At 42.7% G+C, this 27,710-nt stretch overlaps 2 protein-coding genes across 2 annotated transcripts in view; one reads left to right on the plus strand and one right to left on the minus strand.

Annotated features, from left to right (window-relative positions):
- Positions 1-222: 222 nt before the first annotated feature.
- Positions 223-18,310, minus strand: mms22l (MMS22-like, DNA repair protein). The gene is made up of 26 exons (XM_035673084.1): positions 18,210-18,310; positions 17,393-17,590; positions 16,934-17,059; positions 16,671-16,723; positions 15,737-15,824; positions 15,453-15,630; positions 15,131-15,224; positions 14,835-14,965; positions 14,413-14,526; positions 14,145-14,321; positions 13,389-13,451; positions 13,174-13,293; positions 12,500-12,735; positions 10,191-10,407; positions 9,774-10,063; positions 5,500-5,681; positions 5,018-5,168; positions 3,990-4,129; positions 3,529-3,671; positions 3,064-3,220; positions 2,764-2,909; positions 2,389-2,600; positions 2,003-2,169; positions 1,227-1,323; positions 888-1,055; positions 223-707 (listed from the first exon to the last, which is right to left on the minus strand). The coding sequence occupies exons 2-26, from the start codon at positions 17,563-17,565 to the stop codon at positions 632-634; spliced, it is 3,699 nt and encodes a 1,232-aa protein (XP_035528977.1). The 5' UTR covers positions 17,566-17,590; positions 18,210-18,310; the 3' UTR covers positions 223-631.
- A 21-nt stretch (positions 18,311-18,331) lies between these two features.
- The window catches only part of LOC118335700 (furin-like protease kpc-1), a 160,884-nt gene continuing 151,505 nt past the window's right edge, over positions 18,332-27,710 (plus strand). The window contains exons 1-2 of the mRNA XM_035672127.1: positions 18,332-18,446; positions 24,507-24,682. Coding sequence (XP_035528020.1) covers positions 18,332-18,446; positions 24,507-24,682 — 291 coding nt within the window. The remainder of the gene's footprint in view (positions 18,447-24,506; positions 24,683-27,710) is intronic.

Genomic DNA, 27,710 nt, shown 5'->3' on the forward strand with positions numbered 1-27,710 from the left:
TTTTTTTTCCCCCCCTGCCACTGAACTCTTTGGGCTCGCCCACGACTGTCATCAAATCTGTAATTCAGAGTGCCAACCGAGTAGAGACGGATCCAGCACCTGATGGTATAAGCACAAATAGTCTCTGCTCACTTCAGTGCTCACGTTCCTCACTTTTATCACTAAAGAGCTGAAACGAAAAGGTGGAGAGACGGTACGAGCACTTTCACATTTATTGTCACATTTTATTTCATTAATGCAAATGCAGAATGCAGAAAGCTGCACTTTCTTTACAATATGTACATTATATACAACCTGCCGATATCAGGCTTATAGTCCATGATTGGAACATATCAGGCTTATGCATGAAGAACACTGAAGTTCAGCTGATAAGACATTTTTAAACATTCATAGTTGCATGTATCCATGCTTCTTACTCATCAGCAAATTAGCTTTCAACATTATCCCAGCTAATGACATACACTAAACCCTCATGTTTTATAAGATACCCTTGTAGGCAGCACTGTAAAGGCCTTTTCTAATAAACCAAATGAAGATATTTGGCAAAAAAAAGAAGGTTGGTATGACTAATATGTGGTTCTTGGAGCTGGCGACAGGTCTTGGAGCTGGTCCTTTTTTTTTTTTCAACGTTTCAATCCGCTTCCAGACTGGTTATTTCTGCCTGCCCACTCTCCCCAAGGAGGCACAGCAACTTCCTATATGCACTCCTGTTACACAGAGAGATGGAAGCAGTCACATTAGTGGACACATATAATAAAGCGTAGAAATAAAGAAGATTTCCAGACCAGTATGTGACACCTGCTCAGCGTCTAGACAACTTAAAAATAGCTTAAGGCGATGAATACGGTCTACGTGGTTTCCAGGGTGTGATTCATGTACTTGCTTACCTCAAGGCAATGTTCTTGCCCAGTCCTCTCTTGTGTTCCGTGTTTCTCAGGCTGAGAGACAGGTTGGGGATGAGAGCTTGAACTACAGAGGGATCTAAAACAGCAACCGTCTCCAGGACACTGTATACCTGCCTGTCGTAGACTCCCTCATTCTCCTCCACAAACGACCTGTGAGCATTGGGATTACACAAACAGTGAAAACCATGGATACAAGGGGCTTTAATGTAACATAGATAGTTCTATTCTAAGCCTATATCAGGCTTCGTGCATCCTGTGAACATCTCCACACAGCTCTAATACAGGTGCACAGATTTATTGCTCGACATTATTGTCAATTACCATAAGACAGTCGTCATCTGGTCACACGGTCCTTCTGTAGATGCAGCAGCACATCGCTCCACCACAAGCTGTAAGGCATCTGTGCTCGTCTTCCTCACTGCACAGGAAAAAACCCCCACAGCCCTTCAGTGATTACTATGAACACAAACTTGATTGTCAGAATGTGTTCTTTTCTGTATAATTTGCCCCAAAGTGAGGATTGATGAAAATTATAAGCATTGAGGATGTGTTTGCAACCAACTTGCTGATAGTAAGTACTATGATTATAGCATTTATTGAGCTGATATTGAAGTGAAGTCGCAGAAAATACAGGCCTGGTCAGATTTATTTTGAAGAACTTCGAGGAAAGAAAATGACTTTAAAAGCAACATTATGCAACTATTTTAACTTGAAAAGGTTTTCTGTTTCCCCTCTCATGTCCTCCGGCTGCTCTGCCAGAGTTTGCTGATGGGAAAAAAACGTTACTTGTTGCTAAAGTAGCTTAACAGCAAACCATAGCTGCTGTTGGAGCTAGCTGACTCTGACGGTGTAGGTGAACTGCAATCTGAAACTGCCAAATAACACAAAATGCAGATTCTTGCTTAATGTTGCTTTAACATTTGCTGTGACTACATACACACAAAGTGACAAACATGTGTATGAAGCTGTTACTGATAACTACAGGTTATTCACTGAACCGTGGTCCTTTGAGTAGCTCACATTAGAAACGTTTCCTGTATGACATCAGAAGCATGAGAGGAACCAGATGATGATGATGATGATGATGATGATCTTACCCTGCGGTTCGTTGACCAGCATCAAACAGCGCAGCAGAGAGGGGAGGGGCAGAGTCAAGAGGGCGGGGTCTGAGTCACTGTTTCGCCTCAGAAGCTCCGAGAGGAACATCAGCACTGATGCTAGCCGGGGCGGAGGGGTGTGACCCTTAAACTGCAGGAAGCTCCCACTGTAAAATCAGAAAGTAACACTGAGGCCTGAAGAAGAATTGCACAGTTCAAGAAATCTATTTGTGGAGAAACATAATGGAAGACAAGAAATCATATTAATAAGAATGTGGTTGAGGAGAGGAATCGTATCCAGGCACAATTTGAATATGAAATTAATGTCAAAGCCAGGTGGTTGGGGGGTCACGACAGGCAAACAACATCTAGTTCTAGAGACCTACCAGAGCACCTCCAGGATGGTCTTCCTCAGTGCTGCTCCCCGGGTGGTTGGGTTCGCCTCACAGGCACTCAGAAGCACTGGGTGGTTGGCGATGATGCCCATGGAAGGGGAGGCGGGAAGGAAATGGTCCAGATATCTGCGGGTAACAGAGCGGAGCTGCTGCTTCAGGTAGACACCCTGAGACTGAGACACGCTGGAAGCCACTGACAGCCCCTGCAGGAGAATACATTTAAACATGAACAAACAGACATGAGTGATGAAAGGGTTTTGATTAGGGTTTCAGGTATCTTTCATAACACCTTTAAGCCTGCTGTGTGTCCTGATTGCCCAAGACGTGTGTTTGTGACTCAGTGTATAATATAGGTTTGCCTCTAACCTGTAGATATAGAGGCAGGCTGTCCCTGAGTGCTTTGTCCTGCTGTGTGAGGTTGTGGGGAAGCAGCATCCCATCCACAATGCGAAACAGCAGCTGCTGGGCTTTAGATGTAGCCAGCAGGGGGCTCCAGTGCTTCACTATGCAACCTGAATGGGTACAAAAGAGAGGCAGATTCACAACTGTAATAATCCCTTACTACTGCCTGTGACTCCCACCACACTGTAAAGATAAAGAATCAAAGTACCCCTGAAGCTTTGTCTACTGTATAATGTCTTTGAAGTACATGGGCTCTACACCTACCAACAGCCCAGTAGGCCAGCTGCAGCCCCTCTTGGTTCTTGCTGACCAGTATGGGTTTAATGTGTTTCAAGATGTCACCGATGTAGTCCAGGGCTCTGGTCACCATGGCTGAACGCTCTGACAAAACTTGCAGTCCACTGTACACGCCGCCTACAGCCTGACACCATGAGAGAGCAGATAAGAAAAGAAATTTATGGAAATGTTTGCATGTAAATACAGGCTGCCATAGTAGAGACTAGATGTGACAGTGATATGCTAAGTATACATCACATTTAGTGCAACCTGAGTAAAGGCGGAGGGATGACTTTTACGAAGATATACTGGAGTACTGTGGGTCTTCTACACTGTAAATCATAGACATTCTACAAAAAGTGCACCTTTTCTACTGTAGCTGACAACAGGCAATACCTTCATTAACACCATTAATAAACCACAGTGTATTTTATACCTGTGAGCATGTGTTACCTTGACAAACATCTCCAGGACTGACGTGGGCTCTAGTCTGGTGGCGGTGGGCTGGAGGCCCGTTCTCTGCAAAAGACCGTCCACCTCAGGAAGCCTCAGCACAAGCCGGGTCAGCTCACACAACTGCTCCTCCACGGCGCGGCCTGGAAGCAATGCAGGAGCAAACACCAGGTATTTCAATAAGAATGTATACCTAATCTTTAATACAAGACACACAGGTAAGCACAACCACATAGTTCTCCACAAAATCTGTTTAATCCAGAGCAGACTTAGCTCCATGAAGCTGTAGGATCTGAGTACAGCATCTCACCAAGAGTTAATAAAATTCTCCAACCTTTACTGTCTGGGATACACATATATGAATTCCGTGATATGCCAGACATTCCACATACACATGTATCTGAGTACATTTTTCCTGGTGTGCAACGAATGGTTTATTTATCACATTGTAGACTTATTACCTGTTCTGCTGTCAGACCCATCTGGGTTCTTGTGAAGGTGCTGCTGTAGCACACAGCGGAACCAGGCCCTCACTGACAGGCTTTGTGCCGAACCGGACGCAACAACTGCAGAATCACTGCTTAGTGAGGACACCAGCTCACTGGAAAAGACAGAGACAGAAAGTCCTTTCACACAAATATAAAGGGCGTAATTATAAAAAAAAAAAGAAGAAGAAGTTTGTCATAAGTTTGTCCATGCTGTATACGCAAGTTCACTTAATATTAATATCAGTGTTAACATTCACATGTTATGCCTCATTAGGCTGAAGTGGTCATATTTTTGTATTCTGATGGGAGAATGTCTGTGAAATCATAAATCTTTAAAAAATGTCTCAAACACATAAATGTCTCTTCCCATCAGATTTGACATACAGTCTTTAATGATGAGTCTGGAAGGATAGAGGGAGGTGGACGTTGCTGTCTAAGGTGTGGTAATTTAATGAAGTTTTCACATGAATGAAACCATTACTTCATTGTATAAATTACATATTGCTAACAGCTCAAACATTAGTGAACGGAGGCTTGGCAGGCTGGTACTTCTAAACAATAAATACCAGGAGTGTCCTTGTTCTGGCTTTATATTCAGGTGTAGCACCATAATATCACTTGGCGCTTTCTGAAGAGGACCTTTGAGGGTGAAATAGTCACGTTGTTTTGTACCCTTGAGTGTAATTTTGAAGATGCACCACATTTTGTATTCCGTTTAGAGGCATGGCTGCAATTTCTTCATTAAAACCTAGTTTGATAATACCAAGGACGCTCATGGTCTAATTTATTAATTAGATACCACCCAATACACCTACAGGACATCTCGAAAACAATTTTGTCAAGTGGTGCCTACCATGATGAAGCTTGATAGCTAAGAGGTAACAGAAGTGTACATCATCCCGCTGGAATGATGTGATGTTTTCCCATAAAGAGTGATGTGATAAAAATGATATGTGGTTGAGGTAGAGGCACAGGGGGTAGATCTCACAGGCTAACTGTACCTGTTTTGGAGCAGATGGGGAAGGTAGCGAGTCACCAGAAGTGGGTGAACCATGTCGTCCCAGCCGAAGCATTGCATGATGGACTGGACTGGGTTAGGCTGAAGGTCCTGGGGGGCAGAGTTGGGCAGATCAAAGGCCAACAGGGTGAAGCCTGGGGGACATGAAATTATTAAAATTTAGTTTGAGTTGACTAGAAAGTTGATTAAAGTGCAGTGTAAGAAGTGTAAGCATGTGTCTGGACTTATTCCTCTAGATCATTTCTTTTACCATGTACTGTATATACCTAAATCATCCTTTCTCCTCCCTAACTACTACTAATGTTCTCTGCCAAACTGCCATTCAAATTCTCTGCCTTCATGTGAAATTATCAGTATCAGTGGTCACAATTCCGAAACTCTCTCCTGCTTTCCCCCACCCTGTCCTCCTCAATCCCTTTCTTCCCTCCACTCAGTGTCTTTATCCTCCCAATGGGCATTACTGACCTGCAGCAGCATCTGCCAGCTGTGCTGGAGGGGTCTGAGAGAGGCGTAGGCTGCGCAGGAAGGGAAAGAAGTGCGCCCAGAGAGCTGCTGCTACCGCTAGGTGGCGCTCTTTCACCATACTGGTGGTAGCAGGAGCCCATGCCAAGGGGGGTGCTGAGTGGACACTGCGCTGATGGACACGTCTGGAAGGACACAGACACACATACACAAAGAAAGCAGATGAACAAATCTATCCGATGCTAAATCCAAACATAGCGCTTTGTACAACCGCACACACCCTCCAACTCCGCCCTCTACTTTCTCAAATCCTTTAGCTCCCCCGATTCTCTCTTTCACTCCTTCTTCATGTGTTTTTTCCTCCCTTCTCTCCTGGGGGATTACTGGGTGCGGCGGTGCGCTGCAGTGTGGAGGTAGAGGTGGGGAAGGAGAGGAGGATATTATAGGCGTACAGTGGAGCCTAATGCTGATCCCCTGTACACAGGCTATACTTTGGCTCTTCTGGCTCATCCCTGGCCCTGGCCCCAGCCGCTACAGCAGCCCCACAGTGGCTGGCATTAGCCCAGATAAGCAGCTGAAGGAGCTGTAATCTCATTTAGACTGGAGATGATCCTCCTGTCCCCCTCATTCGCCCGGATGGGGGTGTGGGGAAGCAGGGTCGAGGTGTGCTGGGGATGGAGGAAAGGATAGAGGAACTAGTAACCCCCCCCCCCCCACTTTCTATCCCATCCACAACCACGCACTCTAGTCTGCTACTATGGTACACACACATACACACACACCTCAGCAGTGCCTTCCCTTCCAGCAAGGTTGCATCTAATCCAGAGAGAGCTGAGACAATCGATTAGAGTCTGAATTCATTAGCCTCGTTACTACTGCGGAATGGGCCTTTCACACCCATCAACCCTCATTGTACAAGACATCGTCAGAGACCCCACTTAATCCTCCTCACTGCGGCTTCTTACATAGTGTACACACAAACACACAAACGCTTAACGGCAACACATCATTAGGGACCCCGTTTAACCCTTCCCCCAGTAGCATCTAACATACAGACGCGCATAAAATAAAATATAGCATCCTAATAATGACAGAGGCTCATCACCCAGGCACAAGCTGAACTTACTCCATGCCCACTCTCAGTCTAGTGTTGTCCATGCATCTCTATCAAAAAGTATAGTGTAGTAAGGTGTAACTGTTACTAAATTTCTCATAAGCAAACTAACTGTAGTTGTCCTTGACTTTGAAAAGAAAGGCTCAATATCCGGTAAAAGGTCTTTATGCTCACAAAGGAAAATGCTTAACGGGGAGGTTGGTATTTTTTCAAGCCAAGGAGATGGGGATTAATTGTTTGTACCGAAAACAGATCCAACATGGTGTGCCAATGCCAGCTCACCTCATCAACCAGCGACACCCCCCACTCCTCCCACAGCAGAGGGTCATGGGAAGGAATAAAACTGAGGAATTATGCCTGGGACTGGCTTCTTGCCTCAGCACCATGGCGATGGCTATCAAGAGTGAATGTTCGGACCCTCCACTGCCTCAGCCATTGGCAGAATAATTCTCTTAATGTGTGCAGATTCCACACGGCTCTCAGTAGACATAATGATGCACAGGCTAAATTTGCCAGGCTACATAATTGCCCATTAATTGTGTCACAGAAAAGGCATTAATCACAAAGAGATACCGAGTATTGCCAGGCCGAAGAATTATGCTTAATTTGGCGGGACGGATTTGAAAGAGAGAGCATGGTATTTTTTTTATTTGGTTAAATGGGTCAGCGTGGTCCGGGCCATAACACAGGGGGCCTCTGGGAGTTTTCTTCTTCTCTCTCCTTGGCCATTAATGTGCAAATGTGTGCCCTCCAACCCCGAGATCTGAGATGGGAAGTTTGGGAATTAGCAAACCTAACGAGATATCATGTTATGGGAAGAAGAAATAAGGGAAGAGTACACTTAGTTAGTGTTTCACTTTTGGTGTGTGGGCAGGTGTGTAGGTTAGTGTGTACGTGCAGGGTGGAGAGGGTGGGAGGTACACACTGGAGAATTAAAGCAATCATACACCTACATGTATCAGCAAGAGGGCTCGGTAACACTTAACTTTACAATGTCATTCTAGTGTTTCAGCTCATTTATTAACCTTTTGTAAGCAGTGTAAGTATAAACTGGCAGTAATACTTTCATTGCTTAGTAAAACTCCAGACAAAGACAGTATATATCTAGGGGCCTCAAAACTATTTAAGAATTCATACATATTGATAAATGGAGTGAAATTGGGCTGGATATCAAACCTTAATACTGTTTTGGAAACAACTTTCCTTAATCTTTGATCCTTCAGGATCTGAGTTCAAGCTTCTCTAGTAAATATTTTCATATCACCGATGAACCCACAGGTAATTATCACTTAATTATACAGCTTCACTCAGCTATATGGAGTGTTTTAGCGTCTTTCTGCTCATTGTTTTGGTTTTACAGCCTGCCTTCACTGTTTCACTCCCTGCTCTCATCAGTGTTGTTTCCAGCAGCTGCTGGTAGCCGATTTCAGCAAAAAAGACGGATACACAATGTTAGCAGCTAAAGAGCCAAATATTCCCCTCAGGAGTTGGTGGAGGCCAAAACAGAGGTTAAAGGAAGGTGAATTTTACATTGGCCAGGTAGCCAGACGCATGACTGGAAATATGCCAACATAGTGTTTACAGCTTGTTACGCTGCCCAGTAGAGGCCAAACAATGAATGCAGGTTTATTTCAACTTTGCCAGTTCATAGACTGTATTTTATTGAAACAATGTTGTTGGACAGCTACTTCTGTTAAGATTTTGATTTGTTGTTTAATGGTAATACGGATTTGTTCTAAAAGTGAGGTATCAAAAACATTATTGTTCTGTTATCAGTACAGAAACTCAGGTACTGTATTAAATTAAATTAAATTAAAGTGAAACATTTTTAAAAAGATACTCAGCCCTAGTACCTGCTTCATTTTACTTTCATGAAGGCAGTTGCTGTACTTCTAATATTGCACAGTTGTGTTAACACTGCTATCATGACTAAATTTGGACTTTTGCCATTCTCCAAGATTTCAATGACATTTTGAATGTATTGCTGTAACTAAGAATAAATATGAGGAATCTCTGATGAAATGTTTAGTGCTCTTTTGGCACAAACTTCCTGCAGTTATTGTGTTCACTATTTGGGTTCATCGACAGTTTATCAGTTGTTCTGTATTGTTATTGTTGTGCTTTGAATATAATATGAAATATCCATAAAATATGTCACCTAGTCACTCTATTAAAGAATATTAAACTTAAATAAGTATAGTTATTTGTTTAAGGAAGCAGCCTTCCGAGTACTTTTGCATACTTTTCACGCAGAAAAGGTCTATTTTCATTCCAGCTCAAGATTTCACTATATTTGCTGCCATATTGGCCATTGGTGAATTTTTCCCTTCTAAAATCGGTGTCGGCCTCAGACATCCAATACTGATTAGGCTCTATTAGGCAATTTTAAGCATATCAAGTACAACTTGCTATAATGATCGGTTGGAAAGTAAGGGTTATTGAAACCTTTAAGGCTGGCAAGGAAGGAGACGTTCAGCTCTTTAACACCAGATTTAACTGAGAATCTACAGTAAAAGATCACACATCATTCATCACAGACCTTCCAGTCTCACCTGATTTGTATCCACTGTTGCTTCTGTTCCCGCCTCTGCCTCCCCACATAAACAGACACTGTTTCAGCTGTCCTCTGACCTTCAGCTGGGGTTGATCGTGTAACAAACACCTGTGTCCTACAGCTGAACCCGTCCTGACGCCCCACTGACCATAGTCTCTCAACACGCCCACAGCGCTGCCACCGTCCCCATGACGACAAGAGGGTACACTGAGGGTCCCATGGGCCTGTAACTCTACTCAGAGCTCCACCAGCACCTGGTGAGGGTGACCTGGGGGCCACTAGGTCTACTGGGACTAACAGGGGCCTCAACGCAACACAGGGTCTTTACAGACACTCATTCCTGCTGACAGCACAATCCGCCTATTGTCAGTTTGACAAGTGAGTGGACTCTGGGCTAGGTTGGGAAGAGCAGAAGAGATCACCCTCCTCTGCTGTAGCCACTTATCAGATTTTAATAAAAGCTTAGCTTGGCCTTGGCCAGAAAGCATTTGTCTGAATGTGTCCACTATCTGTGAGGGAGCAGCTATCAGTGAAAGGAAAGAATGGGAGAAACTGAGAGAAAGTAAGAGATACCTGGGAGCTGGTGAGTATTTATACCAGCTGTCTCACCTGAGCTGGGCGAGAACAATCTGTAGGAAGCCCAGGGCGGAATTCAGCTCTGATATTCGGCAAGCAGGCAACAACCAATCAAACCCTTCGTTGAGCAGCTTCTCCTCTGATAGGCTTAGACTGGTGCTCGTCTCGAACACCTCAGCCACACCCTCCAGGTATGAGCCAAGAGGCCCCCAGAGGGCAAGTCTGCGAGAGACCTCTGTGGTCTTATTGTAGAACTCTTTGGCTGTCTCATTAAAGGAGGCGGCCAGCCAGCCAGCCTGCGCACCAACATCCAGACCCCTCTCCTGGAAAAACATACCAAATGTCAGTCAGTCAAAAAAATAAATAAAATAAAACAAAGACTGGTAGAATTTGTATATCAGAAATTGCAACAATACACTTCTAGATTACATTTCGGATTAACAAATATACCTGGAACAACAACAGCAGTGATAGCTGTCCCCTCCAGACCAGGGTACGGTGCCCAGGGGGGCAGTTATTGGGAAGGAAGCCCAGCAGTTCACAGGCTCTGCTGGCCACATCCTCCAGTTCCACCTGCTTGGCCACCACCAGAAACAGCAGCAGGAAGTTCATGAGGCCTGCCTCTGACAGCTCCTGCATCTTCTTTGAGGAGAACTTTGAATAAATCCTGGTAATATAAGAGAACATTGAAGTTTTTAAAATGTGGCAAACCAAAGACATGGTCAGCTATTGGTAAAAGTGAGTCAGAGACAGGGAAGTGATCAAGATTACAGTGTCTTATCTTATCCAATTTCATTTTTTTATTTTATTTTCACTGACCAACTCTTGAATTGATTTGTTCTTCTGAAACCCCTGACTTTAAATGCTGACTAACTGAACTTCCACCGTGCACCACACCACCTGCCTCCATCACCCTCTCAGCTTCAAGGCCTCTGTGTGTGTGTGTGTGTGTTTGTACGTGGGTGAGAGTGAAAGAAAAAGCAAGAGAGGGAGTAAGCAGGATCAGCGTGCTGGGTGGTTCTCTCACCCAGCACGCTGTTAGATCCTGCGGGCACTGTGGAGAAATGCCTTTAAAGATCATGTTAAATGTCAGAGACACTCAGACACACAGCAGTAGGCGCTTGGTCCCCTCTCTCTACAGCCAAACCAATTTACTGCAACACCAGAGAGAGATCAATAAAACCACACACACACACGCATTGCCACACATCCAGCTTGCTGTTTGCTCGCCTGGCAGGAAAACACAGAAGGCTGGAGCCCCCCTCTTTTTACACCCCTACTCCCAAACACAGATGCAGCCCACACAGGTGAGTAGAGCTGCTGTTTGGGTCAAAACACAAACAGCGAGCATCCCAAGACAAACTCAGTGTAAGAAGTGTGATGATATAAAGGAGTGGAGAAAAATCGAGGGAGGAACTGAGAAAGACCAGGTTAACACCAAAATCAGCTTAGTTACACCCACAGAGGACTATAAAAGGAGAAGGTGGCCAAGCATGCAGTCAGCGTGTGAGGGGAGGGAGATTTAAATAGATGAATGGGTAATATGTAACAGGGATATAAGCAGCGTGCTGGGAGGCAGCAGTGGGGATTTTCTGTGTTCTCCCAACCTGTCTGTCTGTTTGTTTATTCCGGACAGCTTTTTTTTCCGGAGGCGAGCAGATGCTCCTAACTCCCGGCGTTGGAGATCAACATGCTCGCAGTCGATCCCATTAATGCGGTCGTCGCGGGTGTCCCGCAGAGCCCGGCCAGGAGTAGGAACGCTGCCGAAACGTTGTAGCGATACAGTCGGCACGCCTGACGCCTCCTGAGGGGGAGGAGGTAGTGGCGAGGGAGGTGGAGGGGAGGGGGGGATCTGGACCTGTCCCAGCCCAGCCTGGCTGTTGCCAGACTGCCTGCCACCCACCCACATCTCCCCACCACCCAAGCTCCCCTCTCTATCCGTGTTGGAAACCAACTCAGCTTCGTTAAGGCGAATTAACCGCCACGCTCGTTAGCTAATTAGCCCCCATGTCTGCAGTGCTACTGAGCACATTCCAGACAGAGGGAAGTCATTAGGCGGATTTATCTGCGGCTGCCTCTCTCTGGCGCCCAGCCGGCCTGGGATATAGGATGGTCCAGCACTTGGTTCTGATGTGCACATTAGTTTGTGATCTTTCCTCTCCTCTTTCTTACTTTGCCTTACAAAGACACACTCTCCCTCCATCCAATGGCCTCACACACACTCTAAAACCATGTCACTGCTCTAGGGAGCAGGTGCACTGTGTGTGTGTGTGTGTGTTTGTGTGCATCAGTAGGAGGCTCCTTGGCTCTGGTCTGTGCTGAAGAGCAGGTGGTTGACTCCTGAGACACCTGCTCCACTGGGGGGCCTGAGTAAATATCAAAGACGCACTGGGAGACCGTGGTGCACCTGGCACGCACACAAACAAGGCTGAAATGCATGCTAGTGTGCAAACACACATGTTGTTTGTGTATTCATGCAAGTATGCACCTACATACACACACAAATCCAAACAGCACACTAAACACATCACACATTAGAAGATCAAGGGGAAACGGGAATCCTACAAAGCCTAGTCCTGATTAGTAATCATTTCTCACAGCTTCTATTCCATGTTATCTCTTTTATCTTCCATCCTCCAAAAAAAAGTATATACTATACGGTGAGTCAACTGCCTGGCTGTGAGACCTACTTTTCCTGGTGGAAGCGAATGTGAAGGAACGAGAACTACAAAGCCTCCCAGCTTTCTTCCCATCCTTACCTTCCTTTGATCTGTCTCTGCGGGACTCCGCCAGCCCTGTCCTGAGCGAGGCACAGGGCCAGCACTCGCAGGAAGATCTGGAAGGAGTTGGCTGAGCGGTAGAGCTGGGTGTGTCCTGGAGAGTGGAGGTGAGAGGGGGAGCAGCAGCTGCGGGCCTGGTCCAACAAAGCCAGGGGCGTCTTGTACAAAGTGCCCATGCCCGACATCCCGAGCCAGGGTACAGTGAATGAAGCACTCTGGGGCACAGGTCGAGAGAGGATAGTGTAACTGTACAGACCTTGGGGATAACCTATAGGCAAATTTGCTACATGATTTATCTGTATAGCTGCATGACCAACTACAGCAGCCTGTTTAATAACAAGACAAAGAATTAAAATAAATAAATGAAAAAACACTAATATCTAAAAGATCACAGATAAGCATTAACCCCTTACTTTCTTACATCTAGTAAAGCTATTAGAATTGCAACAAAATAAAAAATAAAAAGTGGAACATTCAAGACAAAGAAATAAAAGAATATGACATATCTCAAAAAGTGGTAGTAAGCTTAATTGAACAACTGAAGAAAGGTGGTCTGATTGTAGTACATATGGTTAAAATAAAGCAACATATCAAGTTTGAGCAACTTTTTGTCTGTATTACACCGCAGCATTTCATTTCTTAAGTTTCCTCACCAGATTCTTGCTGTAGTAGTCCCAGAGGGTGGAGACAGCACTGGTGCTTGGTTCCCACAGCAGACAGAGACTGAGACAGCAGTGGACATGCATCCTGACCTGCTCCTCTGCTAGACCTCCCTGTTATTACACACATACATGATTATTAATTTACTACTAAAAACAATTAAAACTATTGTATCATTGTGTAACTACAAACTAGAAGCAGTGCTGACCTTGGGGTTGCAGGTTAATTTGAGCAACTCTTCCATAAAAGTCCAGTTATCCCCAAGATGTTTCTGTGAGTGCAGATAAAAAAAGGCAATAGATTTAAAAACAATATTGAACAATACCTATTAATGTTTTTATAGTCCTACTGTAAGTATGGGAATAATTGGCAAGTGTCACTGAGCACTCATATTTAAGACTGAAATAGACAAGGTCTGCTATCTGAGTACCCGCTCTAGATAATACAGAGACTCTGTCACCATCAGTCTCAGGCATATTTCTATGAAACGTCCTATGTAATTTTTCCCTTTTCACTAAGGTGTCTAGTTTTGGCACCTTTCTTTATTAAAGTGTCAAGACAAATTAGTTCTCAAGATTTATTTTAGAACTGCATAAGCCTCTTGGATGAAAGGCAAAATTTCTTCAATCTCCAACATCTGTGAAGAATTTTTGTCTTTATGTTGCACTACCTGGATGAAGTAGATACAGAAAAAAACATAACCAGATAAAATAATGTTATTATTATTATCTAAACTGAGGTTCCTTAAGACTTGTAAGATATGTCTGGTGAGACAAATGCATGTGGTTAAATCTGAGATCAATGAATTTAAATAAATAGATTTTAAAAAATCCCAGATTTCCCAGTCAGAATTACATCTCTCATTATTTCCCAGTTAGTAACCCTGTCACTTTTATGTTTATGTCCAGGTTATTTTCAAGTGTAACATCTTAAGGTATCAATATTGTGTTTCCCCATCTCTTACCTCGTTCTGGAGTGTGCCGTTACGACTGTACTGCCCTAACACTGCTAAATGAGTGACCAGCCACCATGCGAATCCGAGAGGGTCCTTACAGTGCGTGGGGAGACCACTGAACTGCTCTGCTGCCGGCTTCCGTAAAGCCAGAGGCCTCAACAACGAGTTCATGTAGCTCCAGAAAGACTAGAGGGAAACGGAGGTTGGTTCATTTAGTATGGAAAGACTTTGGAGAGAATTTTATTGTATGACTGTGAACATGTGTTATTTGTGTTACCTGTGTGTGCAACACTTTGTTCCTGTATTCCAGAAGGTGCATGAGCAGGACCCACAGCTCTTTGGTGCAAGAGCAAAGGTAGTGATGGCTGCTCAGTGCCTCTGTAGGCCTCACCTAGAAATCAAAAGGATCCGTTTAACATAGTAAACTCCCAACTGCAGCTCTGTTCTACATAAATACAAGGGGCCTAATACTGACATGAAGATTATGCGAGTACTCAGCAGAAATATGGTTTATTACAGCATTTAGTGGGAAGGTCATGTCAGGATTTCTTATCCGCAGCTTCAACTGAGTACCAAATCTGGGAATTAACATATTCACCAGCAGGATTGCAGTTTTTTCCAGCTAAAAAAACAACAACCTAGAAATCTCACTGATACATCCCAACAGTAAGATGTAATGAGTTGTGGCCAGCCGCCCACCTTGCTGTATTTGCCTATGGCAAGACCAGTTAGGTCACACAGCAGACTGCACAGGTGCTCTTCAAACAGACTGGTATCAGTCAAGTTCTCTCCCGTCAGGTTCACAAACTGGTGGGCGTACACCACCTGGCCTGGAGAGAAGAACAGGTAATATCACAAACAGCCTGCTGCCATGATAATGACTCACTATGAGCTGAAAGTCAGAAGATTAGTGCCCACTGTGGTAGTTGTTAGATGTCACACACCAGCCTGTGCACAATCTTTTAAACAACAAGTTACAAGGATCGGAAATATACCTTGCATCTTGTGACCAAGCAGGTGAAGAACCTCCAAGACTGACCAGTGGATGTCGAGATGAAGGTGTAACAAATGCCAAGAGGGAGGAAAAATCTGTGGGAGGAATACAGAGCACCAAGTTCAACGACAGTAGCAGAACAATGAACTAAAAGACTTCTGAATGTATATTAGGAGGTTCCGGGTGATGAAAACTCTTAGTTAAGGCCTATGAAAAAACTGTGGTCATATGAGTCATTCCTCATAACAGCTTATATTATTACATTTATGCCATCCATGCTTTTGTGTCCCTGTTTCAAAGCATTTTCTCATTTAGACCAGCACCTTTCCCTGGTTAGATATGGTGAAAGCACTCTGAACGTTGGCAGGCAGGTCTTTGAGTCGTCCTATGAGGAGAGTGATGCCAAACAGCTCCTCTAGAAGAGCAGAGGGGAGCTGAGCCTCCAGTTCCTCATAGGGGTGTGGGTGACCTGCATCCAGGAAGCCGGAAGGTTCCAGGTATCTGAACAGATACAAAAGGACATGCATGCCCAAATAAACAAAGAAATGCAATAAAAAGCGGATGAACATGACATTAAATTAGTGGTAGAATGTATGTATGCAACTACCTGTGCAAGAAGACTTTGACATACTGAAGAAATGAAACACACTGCTGTCTGAGGTCCTCTGCTTCATAGTGGAGTTTGCCTGCTTGACCTACAACACATAAGGCATGTTGAAGGCAGTTTTCCTAACAAAGCACAATGTTACACCCATATTTATATCTTTATTATTCGTCCCTGTTTCTTTGGGCACTCTTTCAGCTAGCCAGACACATATACACACAGCATATAACCCCAGTCAAACTGTGTTTTACAATGTGTTATTATTGGGCTACTTAGGATCAACATTTTAAAATATCCAATAACTAAAATATATTAAATTGGTTTTAAATATCAAAGTAAATTAAAATTTTTTAAAGTACATTCTATACTTCAGTACGGCATACAATTAGACTTAAACGTCTTTCAGCACTTGAACTTTAGCAGCTACTTCGTTCGCTTTCATCTCTCTCTTCAGCAGACAGCTGCCACAGAGGGCCCAGTCCCAGAGCGCAGGGCTTAACCTATACCCCATCTTGCTGCTGCTTCCTACGAATACGAATCATACTAATCACTTGTAGGCGTGTACTGTATGTTGCACGTGTACGGTCTTGGCTAGCAAGACTTCTCAGGAAAATGTTGCCCACATTTCAGCAAGGATCATTTTAAGTTCAGAATTTTAGAAGTGTAAGGGGGCATCCTCAACTTTTTATCTGACCTTTTTCTAGATGAAAATAAATAGATAAATAGAACAGACTCTCTGCATTTGATATTTTAAAACCCAAACTTCCTGTTTACACTACAAACACTTTCTGACTGTTTGCCAGTGTACATAAAAAGTATCTGGCTAACACATCAGACATTTGTTTATGTAAGCAAATAATGGTTTACTGTATGGACAAAATACTGACATGAAAACTTTCTTTAGCTGAACTGTGGATTACAGATTGCACAATCTTACCGAAGTCATGTGAGCTGGACTGCACCATGGTCTCAAGCTGGTAAACATTTTGTCTGAAATATAGCAAAGACCAATTAGGAAGAGGACAAATTATGTCGGAAGTATAAACACTCAGCTGTCTAAAAAAGATTCAGTTTCTAAGCATTTGCTGCCGTGCAAAATGAACTTCAGATTACGGTGGTGGTAGTGACTTTAATTAACATTAAAATTGTGCTTATTTTAAAGGTAAACTTAACTGAGATCTGGTTTTCAGCCTCGCTTACCTGAACAGACCAAAGAGTAGCTTCGTAGATTCCACCAGTGCTGTCTCTGTTACCCAGGGGAAACCAAAGATCTCCACAGTGTCTGTCTCATACTCTGCAGGGGCTGGGTCAAGACGCAACAGCAGCCTAGGGATTGGATGCAGCCACGTCAGTTAAGACTTTATTTACTAAGCTTTTTCTGCCACTGAGACTTTTGCTGCCGCCCCATTACAATGCAGCTGACTGGGATTTCAGCTGCTGTGTTCAAAGCATCAAAAACTGACCTTTAAAAACACTGAACAACAGTCTGTGTTTCCAGAAAAATGACCCAGCTACTCAGGATAATTCACAGATGTTACTGTCAACAGTTTTGATTAGCACCATTTCTCTGGGACAAAATACACAGAGTGAAAACTGTTGACCTCCAAGTGTGAAAATGTGTTTATTTTTGTGATAATGGTGAACTGACAGCGACTGTACCGTTTCAGGGAGCCTCTAGCAGTGTATCCCTCTGTGGAGAGCGCTCCAGTGGGGTCCTCCTTTGTTTCAGAGCAGCAGAAGCATGGTGGCTGAACTGGAGTCAGCTCACATACGCTGTCTGCTGCGAATGGAGAGACTGGTGGGGTGAGGGACTGGCTGAAGTCGTCTGCCATGCTGCCAGTGCAGAATCAGTATCACCTTAAATGACATTGTGTTGAGACATTACAAGACTGTCACACAGAACAGAGACAACATGTTACAGTAGCTGCAGACAAATGTAGCCGGCATTAACACGCTGTACTGAGAAGATGTACTATTAAAGAAGCAGATTAAATAAGAACTTAGTTAAATATTAATATATAACTAAGCTATTTTATATAGGTTAAATATTGCTACATTGTATAAAATTACAATAAAATACAGAAAATGACGCTACGCTAAGTAACGTTAATATGTTAGGAAAAGGACAGCTGTCTATCTGACATAACATTACGTGATGTTTCCAGTCAGTTCATACAGAGAACATAGCAGGCTACTTCTCAAGACTGTGTAAAATTACCGACAGCGGTTATAAAAGGGTAATTCTCTCCACATTCTGTGTATATCACATAATGTAACAGTTCACATGTATTTGCTGGTAAATAAGGCAACATCGTGTTAACTAACGTTAGCTAGCGCTGTAGTAGCTAGTGCTGTAGTAGCTAGTGTGTGTTTAATATGTTGAATGCACGGTTCGCGTTAGTAAACTGAAATAGCAGGGCTTTTAACAGGCAGCAGTACCTCGAGAAAACACAAATGTCCTTATACATTGACCAACCTTGTATTTCGGCTTCTTATGTGGTTTAATATTCCGTAAATCTGAAGCGAAGTAAGAGGATTACATTGCTGTCATACTCCGTTGTTTGGGTTTTCATTCTCTCCCGCGCGTCCGCACCACGCATGCGCAAACTTGCCCCGCGCCTGTTGATTGGTCCGAAGTTTCACAGTGGGCGTGGTCCTGTCGACAGACAACAAGGGGTCTCTGCACTGTTTCCTTCTCGCATTATTTCTCCAGGTAGAGTGGTGGAAGAGAAGATTCATTTTATATATCTCCAATGGGGAAATGAGCCTTTGACCAGAAGTCTCATGCTTGTTTTAACGTATTTATTTCTCGAAAGGTTTTTAAAAGAGCGAACTAAATGTCCTCTTTGTACTTCTTTGAGACTTAATTAGTGAAAACACGTATATTTTGGCCTTCTTAGCAGTTCCAGTCGTAGTTACATTTACACCAAAAGATGCCAAATATACGCCCTAGAAGAAAAACGAGACGAATACTGCTCAACATGCACACATTATTGTCATTGAAACATCTTTTAGCATTCACTTCACAAAGTGACTTCTTGTCCCCCTCAGTCTCACTGCAGGGGTCCCGCCCAAATGAATACAAAATAATGCAGCAGTTTAAGTAGAATTTTATCCACGCTAACCCTAATTTCCATATGCAGATCTGTCTCTCCCAACAGTCCCTCTCGCCATCACACCATTTCTTGCATTCTAATGCATTCTCACATCTTTACAAAATCCCCCCATCCGCCACACGCCCTGGATGTGCTCGTTTAGTCGACTTACAGTCCGTTATTTCTGCACGTTTGACTCCTCCGGTGAGGAGATGCACGGTTGACGCGGTGTTTTGCATGCTGTAATTTGCACGTTTTATTACCGGCAGTAAGTGGAGACAATAAAAATGGACGCGACGGGAGATTCTTTTCTTCACGATGCATCGACCTCCCGTTCGGCTTTCAACAGGAGGCAGTCCGTCAGTGTGTAGGCTCTGTCGTCTGAATGGGAAAGGTAAATGTTTTTTGTTTGTTTTGTTCCTACGATACAAACCCGTTCAATCCTCGCTAGGCACTGTAGTACATGGAGGGAGTGAGATTTGAACCTGTTTCATCCCCCCCACCCCTCCCCTCAGCTGTAGCCTCGTTTCCAGGCTTTGATGCACTGGACCTGCTTGGATTTTCTTCTCTGTGAATTCAGGACTCAGGACTAACGGTGTGATGGCTGTAAACTTGATTCAGACAATTCTGTGGATGCACTTTCTAGTCACCCACCCCATACAAAATCTGGAAGTATTTGATGCCTATAATGGATGCACTGGGTCTTTATTATGTTAAGGTAATGACCTGGTGTTGTGATTACTTGCAGCCCTTTGAGGCTTCTTGATAAACCTAATGAACTGTGTGTAAAGGAATACTGTAGCCAGCATATGGGTAACTACTGACAGACTACTACAGAGGCAACATCTGTCAAAATGTTGCCCGTCTGTAAAATTAAATGATCAAAAACAAAAACCCACAGGTGCACGCACAAAACCAGAAACTGAGGTACTAATCTGATTGCAGACAAGTGAGAAATATAAAGGAACATTTCAATAAATATTACTGCTGATTAAATAAAGAGTTTTAAAAGAAATAGCTTTATACATTTATAACCAAAGCAACATTTCCCATTTAATTTCCATATTACTAATCTCCATTTAAGATGTGAGATAGACGTGTCCATGTATGTCCAGGACAATGATTAGTCCAGGGTGTGTTAGTGGAGCAATCAGGGGATTGTGTGGCCTGCTAGTACCAAAACACTGGTAGTTAAACCATTTACAGTATATGAGCTAAGCACAGCGCTTTCAGCCAGCTACCTAGCTGCTGCTAACTTTCCTCATAAATCTACATCAGCTAGTGCAGGTGTAGTTTCCTTTATATCCTGGTTGTGAAAAAGGCCCATTTGCTGAGGTCAACAACTCTGAATATTCAGCATCAAAAGTTGTTAATTGTCCTGCCCTAAAAGGTGTAACAAAGCCAACATGCCTAACACGGCCTGTTCAGACCAACACGGCCACGAGTGGAGGTCTAATCTTTTCAAATAACTAATACCTGTGTAAACACCTGTGTATGTGTGTCTCCCTTCTTTGACCCTCATCCACGACCCACAAGAGGGTCGTGTAGGTTATGGTCAGCTACAGAACAGCTGCTGCTGAAGGTAATGCTGTACCTCCCATTAATCAGACTCATTATTTCAGAATGGTTCCCTCCACTGCTAACCTTTTTAGTCACAACAATTAAAAAAACCTAAATTAGCTAATTTTGCTGTGGAGCTTGTTCATAATTGAAACCAGATACAAACAAACAGTGTATACCTCCTTTTTAAATGAGATGAATTGATTCTATTTGTGTTAATATTAGATTTGATTTAGACGTAACTATCAGCGATGCCGGCTTTGCAGCCAGTTTGCAACTGGTTCGTTGACTCGAGTTCTTTTCACCAAGTGGGAAATATTGTCTCCAGAAATCATAATAAGGCGGCTGATGTGAACTGTTTTTCTGACTTGGCTGCTTGTAATTATCTGAACAATGTAGCGTGAATGCAGCATTAGCCCCTTGCTCAAGGATACTTGCAACAATGCAATATATCTCCGTCTGTTATGTTGAGCTGACTGCTGCAAACAAAAAGAAGTTGGCTAGAATTGTTAGAACAGCCAAGAAAATTGTTGGACGCTGACAAAAATGATTAGATAGCAGATGCACTGTATAATGTTGTGTACAGGAAAGCTTTGTACATTGTTAAGGACATTGAATGTTCTCTTCACTCTGAGTATAAGTTCATGCCTTCTAGACAACGCTAAGAAAATATCATAACTTTGTTAAACAAAAAGATATACAAAGAATTCTTTAATATAATGAACAAACAGCATGGAAATATCCCCTTGTTGGGAGATTTCAATTACTTGTATCAACTGTTGCACATATATTGCTGTGATGGTTTATGATGTGTGTTGATAATTATTTTTACTGACAATAAACACAGTAAAAACAATAAATATATATTCCTTTTACTGTGTTTATCGTCTAGTATGATGAGACAACGTCTCTGCAGAACAATGAGCTCCATTATATGGTGCCTGCTAACAGGGAGACCAGGGCTGCAACTGATGATATTTTTCATTATTGATTAATCTGACAATCATTTTCTCGATTACTCAGTTGTTTGGCCCATAAAATGTTAGAATATCAATAAAAATGTTGATCACTGTTTCACAAAGCACAATGTGAGTCACGTCCTCAAATGTCTTGTTTTGTCCGCAACCCAAAGACATTAAAAATGAATGGAAATGTCAATGATCAAAATAGTTGGCAATTAATTTAATAGTTGACAGCCGATCGATTGATCGACTAATCGACTAATCGATCGCAGCCAATCATCCACTTAAAGAGTTTGTGCTAGCCCCCATGCCTTTCCAAATTGCTCTGTGGGCAGAAATAAAATCATATTTTACTGAATACTTAAAATAGCCATGGTATTTAAGTTTGACTTCAAAAACATCCATCTATAAGTTAGGTTGGTGTAATAATTTGGACATTGTAAAATAATGTTATCCAATGACCGGTAGTTTGACCTCTGGAAATCCTGTACGATACAATTCCACCATTAACTCCCCCTCTTTAAGGAGTATAGTCACAGGCCTGTAATGACTTTGCATAATGAGTTACATTCTCTTTTTTTATTGGGTCTGCTTTCTAAAAGATCTCTGTATTGTACAGGGGAGAGTGCTAGTCCCTTTTATCTCCAGAAAAAAACCCTTGTGGCTACAGTTTGATCAATTAAACTCCTGAAAGGGCCCCCCTCCTTTCATTCCTCTGCCTGAGAGGAATATAAAGTTATCAGTCTTCCCAAGCGATATGAGGACGGAAATAAGTAGTTTGTCTATAAAAATGTCCAGGTACTTTATCAGCGTCCCAGTAGGCCCCCAGGCCCTGACACTGTTCAATGTGGCTCTCCTGTACTCCACTCTGATGTGCTCTCCCTTTCTCCCTCCCTCTCTCCCTGACTACTTCGTCTCTGCCGGAGGCCCGCTGCTCGCTGGGTGGGGTGTGTGCTGCCGGCCCTGCACCTCAGTGGGATTGACTGGGGCCCGGGCCCCAAGTGAGGTTATCGATTTCAATCAGTGGCTTGAGAGATTGGAGCTGAATGATGCTGTAGACTTTAAACGGTGGTCAGCTGCACTGTTTGTTGTTTGGGGGAAAATGCTGCAGGAGGAGGCACTTTTGAAGGGAAGTCAGATAAACATACAAACATAATTATATAGAGAGTGAGAGATCTTAATCCTCTAGTTTGGAGTTTTACTGAATGTTATTGGGTGTATTTTGGGAGTAAAATTGCCTGAATGGATACAAAAAGTAAAAAGGTTATGGACAGATTACATATTAACAAGGATTACAAGTAGGGCTGCAACTAAGGATTATTTTCATTATCAAGGAATCTGTTAATTATTTTCTCAATTAATCTGTAAGGAATTATTAAAAGGCCAAATTTTCATATACAGATTGAGTTTTGTCAAACCAACAGTCCAAAAACCTAAAATATTTGGTTTAATATCTCTGAAGACTAAGACAAAAACAGCAAATATTCACATGTAAGAAGTTGGAACCACAGAATTTTGATCTTTTTTTTTGGTTTGTTTTCCGGCTTTTTATGCCTTTATTTGATAGGACAGCTGGAGACAGACAGGAAAGGGGGGCAGAGAGGGGATGCCACGCAGCAAAGGGCCACAGGTTGGATTTGACCCTGAACCTCTGCAGCAAGGACTCAGCCTTGGTACATGGGTCGCCAGCTCTACCCACTGAGCTAACCGGGCGCCCAGAATTTTGATAATTTTTGCCTAAAACTTGACACAGAAAACAACAACAATGATGATCAGCATAGATGAATTTTCTGCCGACTGACTCATCGATTATTCGACCAAAAGGCTCCAAATAGATGCAGCCTTCTAGTTTTACGGGTGGTGTGTATGGGCAATAGACATACATGTGGGCACCAACTGACCGAATACAACAATTTACACAATTGTTTTCCTAATTACATTCAGTACATAATTTGGAAGAGGGAGTGGAGTTGAAGTAGTTAATGTTCTTTAGTACTGCATTCTTCCAACAGTGCACTGGGTGTTTTTCTTTATGAGTAGACACTGAGAAGAGTGAGGTGACAACTTTTTGTTCCATCATTGTTCACAGGAAAGTGCGGGTATAAAGAAAAGACTGATAAAGTTCCTGTTTTGCTTAAAGAGGGAAGTTAGTTCACACAATGAGAGCGCCGCTGTTTTTCTGCTCTCAGAAGCATTTGCATCAAGGCCAGGAGATTAAACGTGTGGGTTGGGAACTGGAGAGAGTGTGTTGTCTCGCTTGGGGCCCCCGATGCCAGAGTTCTAGCTTTCATCGCACTGGGTGAAAGATTTCTCCTGGACGTTTCGCTCTTTGTGGCTACAGGTGGGTGGTTCACATGCTGTAGGTGGCAGCCACTGTGGATTTCATGCAAAAGTACAGAGGAGGTGGCTGTGGGCAAATTGTTTCACAATTGCCAATGTTCAATACTTTGCGCTGAGATGCTGAATCCCACACTGCATAAACTCATTTGTGTGGTTAGATGGTATTTGGAGTGTTATGGTAATATTTAAAACCGTAGGTGGTTGTGTTTTTTAATATAGATATTTCTAATGTCAGTTTTTAGACTACATTAAGAACCAATGGAGAGAGCGCATATCCAGTGGCATACTGAATACTGGTGCAGATTAGTGTACAAAACGAAAAAGATGCCTGACATGTAGAGCTGAAATATTAATGGGCTGCTATTTTGATTGTTGTAATCATTTCAGTCTATTTTCAAGCCAAACATTTGCTGGTTTCAGCTTCCCAGATGTGAGAATTCAATTCTTTTCTCTGTGATATATGATAGTAAACTGAATATCTTTGGGTTTTGGACTGTTACTCAAATAAAACAACCTATTTCAATACATCATAAGGGACATTTGTTATGAACAAAACAGTTAAACAATTAATCAGCAAAGTAATCAGCAGATTAATTGAAATGAAATCATCATTAGTTGCAGCCCTACTGCCGTGCTTGTGGTTGTGATGTTATAGAAGGCTGTCATTAGAGTGTTACTCATAGAAACTCTCAAGCATCATTATGCAATGAAGCAATGTGGGCTGATGTAGTGTCCTAAAACATACAAAATTGACATGAATTTGTAAAAAATATGTGAGAACTAATCAGTTATTTTCTCCTACATCTCCCTTTAAAGGCTCCATGTTCAGTGCAGTAGTGCTGGTGCTTGGCTGCCTGCTGCAGAGGAAACTAGTGGCCACAGAGGGGCATCGTGGGACCAACTGCCATGTCTTCTATGCAGTGCAAATGGACGGAGGCTTCAGAGCCGCCAGAGCTCTGGCAGAGCAGCACGGACTGGAGTTCATACAGCGGGTCAGTGCACGTTTAAAACCCCTGTTGTTAGCTCCGCCTATGGGCCTGCAATTTACATTTTCTAAATCCGGTTACTGAGGGCCTTTTTTTTTAAAGAACTGCCAAAGTGCTGACTTCTGTTTCCTATTTGAGGGATATGTGACTTTCATCAAATTACAGCAGCATTTCTGAATATTTCATATCTGATCAAAGACACAGAGAGTAGGCAGTCCACACAGTGACACACACACACACACACACACATTTCCATATAGCCAACCTTAGTGTATACGCCTGTGAGGAACTCCTGTATGTGGAATAGGCTCCAGCAGAATGTCTTTGGAAACGATTGGGTCTTTACCTATTTGCCTGGGCTTTAATGTGTCATGCTGAAATCTTTCCATTTGTCAGAAGACTAGATTTGATTTATCCACATCAATACTGTAAAGGTTACTTTGGTTGTTGAGTCTGAAAGTGTGTCAGCTCCCTCAGAAAATGAAATAAGAAATAAGGGCTTGGAGCAGGTCTTAGTTAGGTAGAGTACAGTAGTTCTGCTTTTTTTTGTGAGAGCGAGTTCAAAGAGGCAGTTCAAGGGCATAAAATATTTTGAAATGAACTTTTGATTCTCTTTTATGAAAGATTCACAATCAGAAAGATTTCAAAAGTAGGAGCCCTTATGACTTGGCATCCATCCCTGCAGTGCTATGTTACATTCAAGATTTTAAAGGATTTAAAAAAAATGTCCTTTTCAAACGTAAAGACTTATCTAATCAACATAAAATTTATTATTTGATTAAAAACATTGTTAAAGCAATCTATCATGGATAGTAAATTGAATATGACCCATGAAATGCATTAAATAGCATATGCACTGTCCCATTTCCAATAATTACAGCAAATTGGATGTGTGGCTTTTTAGATACTATGTTTTTCATTTTTAAGTTAGATAGTTTTAGATAGAGCCCTACTGGTGAGAAATCTGAGAACATACTTCACACTTACAATCTCCAAGAGTCCCCTTAAAAGGGGATTAAAATTACACTTCAGATGTACATTCCTTCATTGATTTTGAGCACAGTAGACAATCAAAAAACAGATGATTTAAAGTTATTGATAAGTGATACTGGAGGTGTGCGTGTTTTGACATTATTGATAAGAGTTAGAGGGAGTGTCCACTGGCCTGGTGAGAGGCTGTGTGCGGCATTGGCTCTGGGGAACGGGGGACGCTAGCTCATTTCAACCTTGGCCCTGCTGCCTCTGCTGCTGCTGCTGCTGCCTGGATCATGAATAAAACATCTCTTTGACCTTTATCAGGAGTGTATTGGACAGTCCACCCCCCTCTCGGTCTTCCCCTCTGCCTGTCTCTCTCTCATTGTCCCTCATGTATGCACACAAACACCTCTGCCTCTTCCTGCATTGTTTTCTACTCTTTTATACATTATACGCCATGTCCCTGGATGCTGTGACCACTTGTAATGACCAAAACAAAAACAAAAACAGTTTCCCATGCACATGGACACCACTGTATTTATGCATACACAGTGCTATGAAAACATGTACTTGCATTAACTTATTTTATATCTTTTATATTCTGGTTTTACATTTGTGAAATGGTGCAACACTCCTGTAGCATAGAAATCAGTGATAGGTTGCTGTGATGTGATTCTGTAGTAGTCCATTGTCAAAGATATGCAGTAAGTGTGTTAATAAGGTGTCCAACCCAGCACCACCACACTCTGAGAGGAGCCTCAGACAACCCCCACTTTCACGATCCCCCCAGGTCCAATCTGCTGACTGGCTTCTTTTACCTGTCTGTCGCCAGAGGCTGATGCTAAATGTCACTGACACTAAATCGCCTTTGTTAAGTCAAACCTATCGCAAATATCGTAATATCAAGAAGAAGCCGGCGCTTCACAATTTGCTGTGATATATATATTTTTGAAAACATTGAAGTGGAATGAAACATCTGACAAGCCCAACGCCAGCTTGGGAGGATTGTGATGTCTGCTGGCATTCCAGCGGTAATGCCGCATGAGTGGAATGGGAATCAAATGTCTCCATGCTGGCACTCAACATATTGTTGGTCTCTTTGATTTAGTGTACAGCATCCAAGAAAATGTCATCGCGTCTCTCCATTGTGCAGACTTGACATATCCATTTTGCAACTGTAAAATACAAAGAAAAACAAAGCAAAATGATGTCTTTATGCCACACGGACAGATTTACTGTGATGCATTGCAGTTGCTTTTTGCAGGTGCCTCTTTGGGTAGCAGACACACTGAAGCCTTACCTGTCACTCTTCATGATATTTGAATGTGTCAAAAGAGATCGCGTTTATCCATCCACATTTCATCTTTAATTTGTCTTATATTTTGCCCATTTAGAAATATTTAAAGATGGCTTATAATTTGTCAACATTCCTTTAAATTGGAGGGTAAATCAGCTCATCCCCTGTAAGATAAGATGGCGTGAAATCGAGCAACATTTAAATAAAGACACAAACACAACAAATGCAGTGCACCCAGGGAGCAGTAATTATTACGGCTGTGTGGCAGTGCTGACGTGGATTCAGAGATTACTGGCATACAATGGTGAGTCTCATCTCCAACCAAGGCTGTGGTGGTGTAATGCAATCATTACGAGCCAGAGAGAAAGAGATGCTCTGACTAGGCAGGTAATGGCAGCCATTACAGGTGCAGGGTTTCACACACAATGACAAAGAAAGAAGAGCCTGATCGCGATCTAAAAGAGATGATTTTCTGTTTCACTTTATGCCGGCACAGAACAACAGCGCAGTGACTTGATATTACACGCTGATAAATAAAAAAAAAAGGAAAAAATAAGTCTCAGCTTGCAGGCTTGCTTACAATACAGCCGACCTAGTTTAAAGTTACATCACATGATACCGCATTGTTTACAGGTATTATTTCTTGCTTACTTAAGAGTTTGCAAATCCGATTAGAGCCAGATTAGGTCTATGTGTTGCATTGTTTTTATTTTAGCTGAGATCATTGCTTCAAGAATTAAGTGGCTGTGTGTGTGTGTGTGT

The sequence above is a fragment of the Morone saxatilis genome, unplaced genomic scaffold (assembly GCF_004916995.1).
Source record: "Morone saxatilis isolate NCDOM2014 unplaced genomic scaffold, NCSU_SB_2.0 Contig24, whole genome shotgun sequence".
Lineage (NCBI taxonomy): Eukaryota > Metazoa > Chordata > Actinopteri > Moronidae > Morone > Morone saxatilis.

Coding starts and splice junctions, on each gene's coding strand:
- mms22l (XM_035673084.1), bottom strand. CDS start 17,565: ATGGCAGACGACTTCAGCCAGTCCCTCACCCCACCAGTCTCTCCATTC. Junction 14,966..15,130: donor GCTTGGTCACAAGATGCAAG/GTATATTTCCGA, acceptor TCTTCTCTCCAG/GCCAGGTGGTGTACGCCCAC. Junction 12,736..13,173: donor ACTACTACAGCAAGAATCTG/GTGAGGAAACTT, acceptor CCTGTGCCCCAG/AGTGCTTCATTCACTGTACC.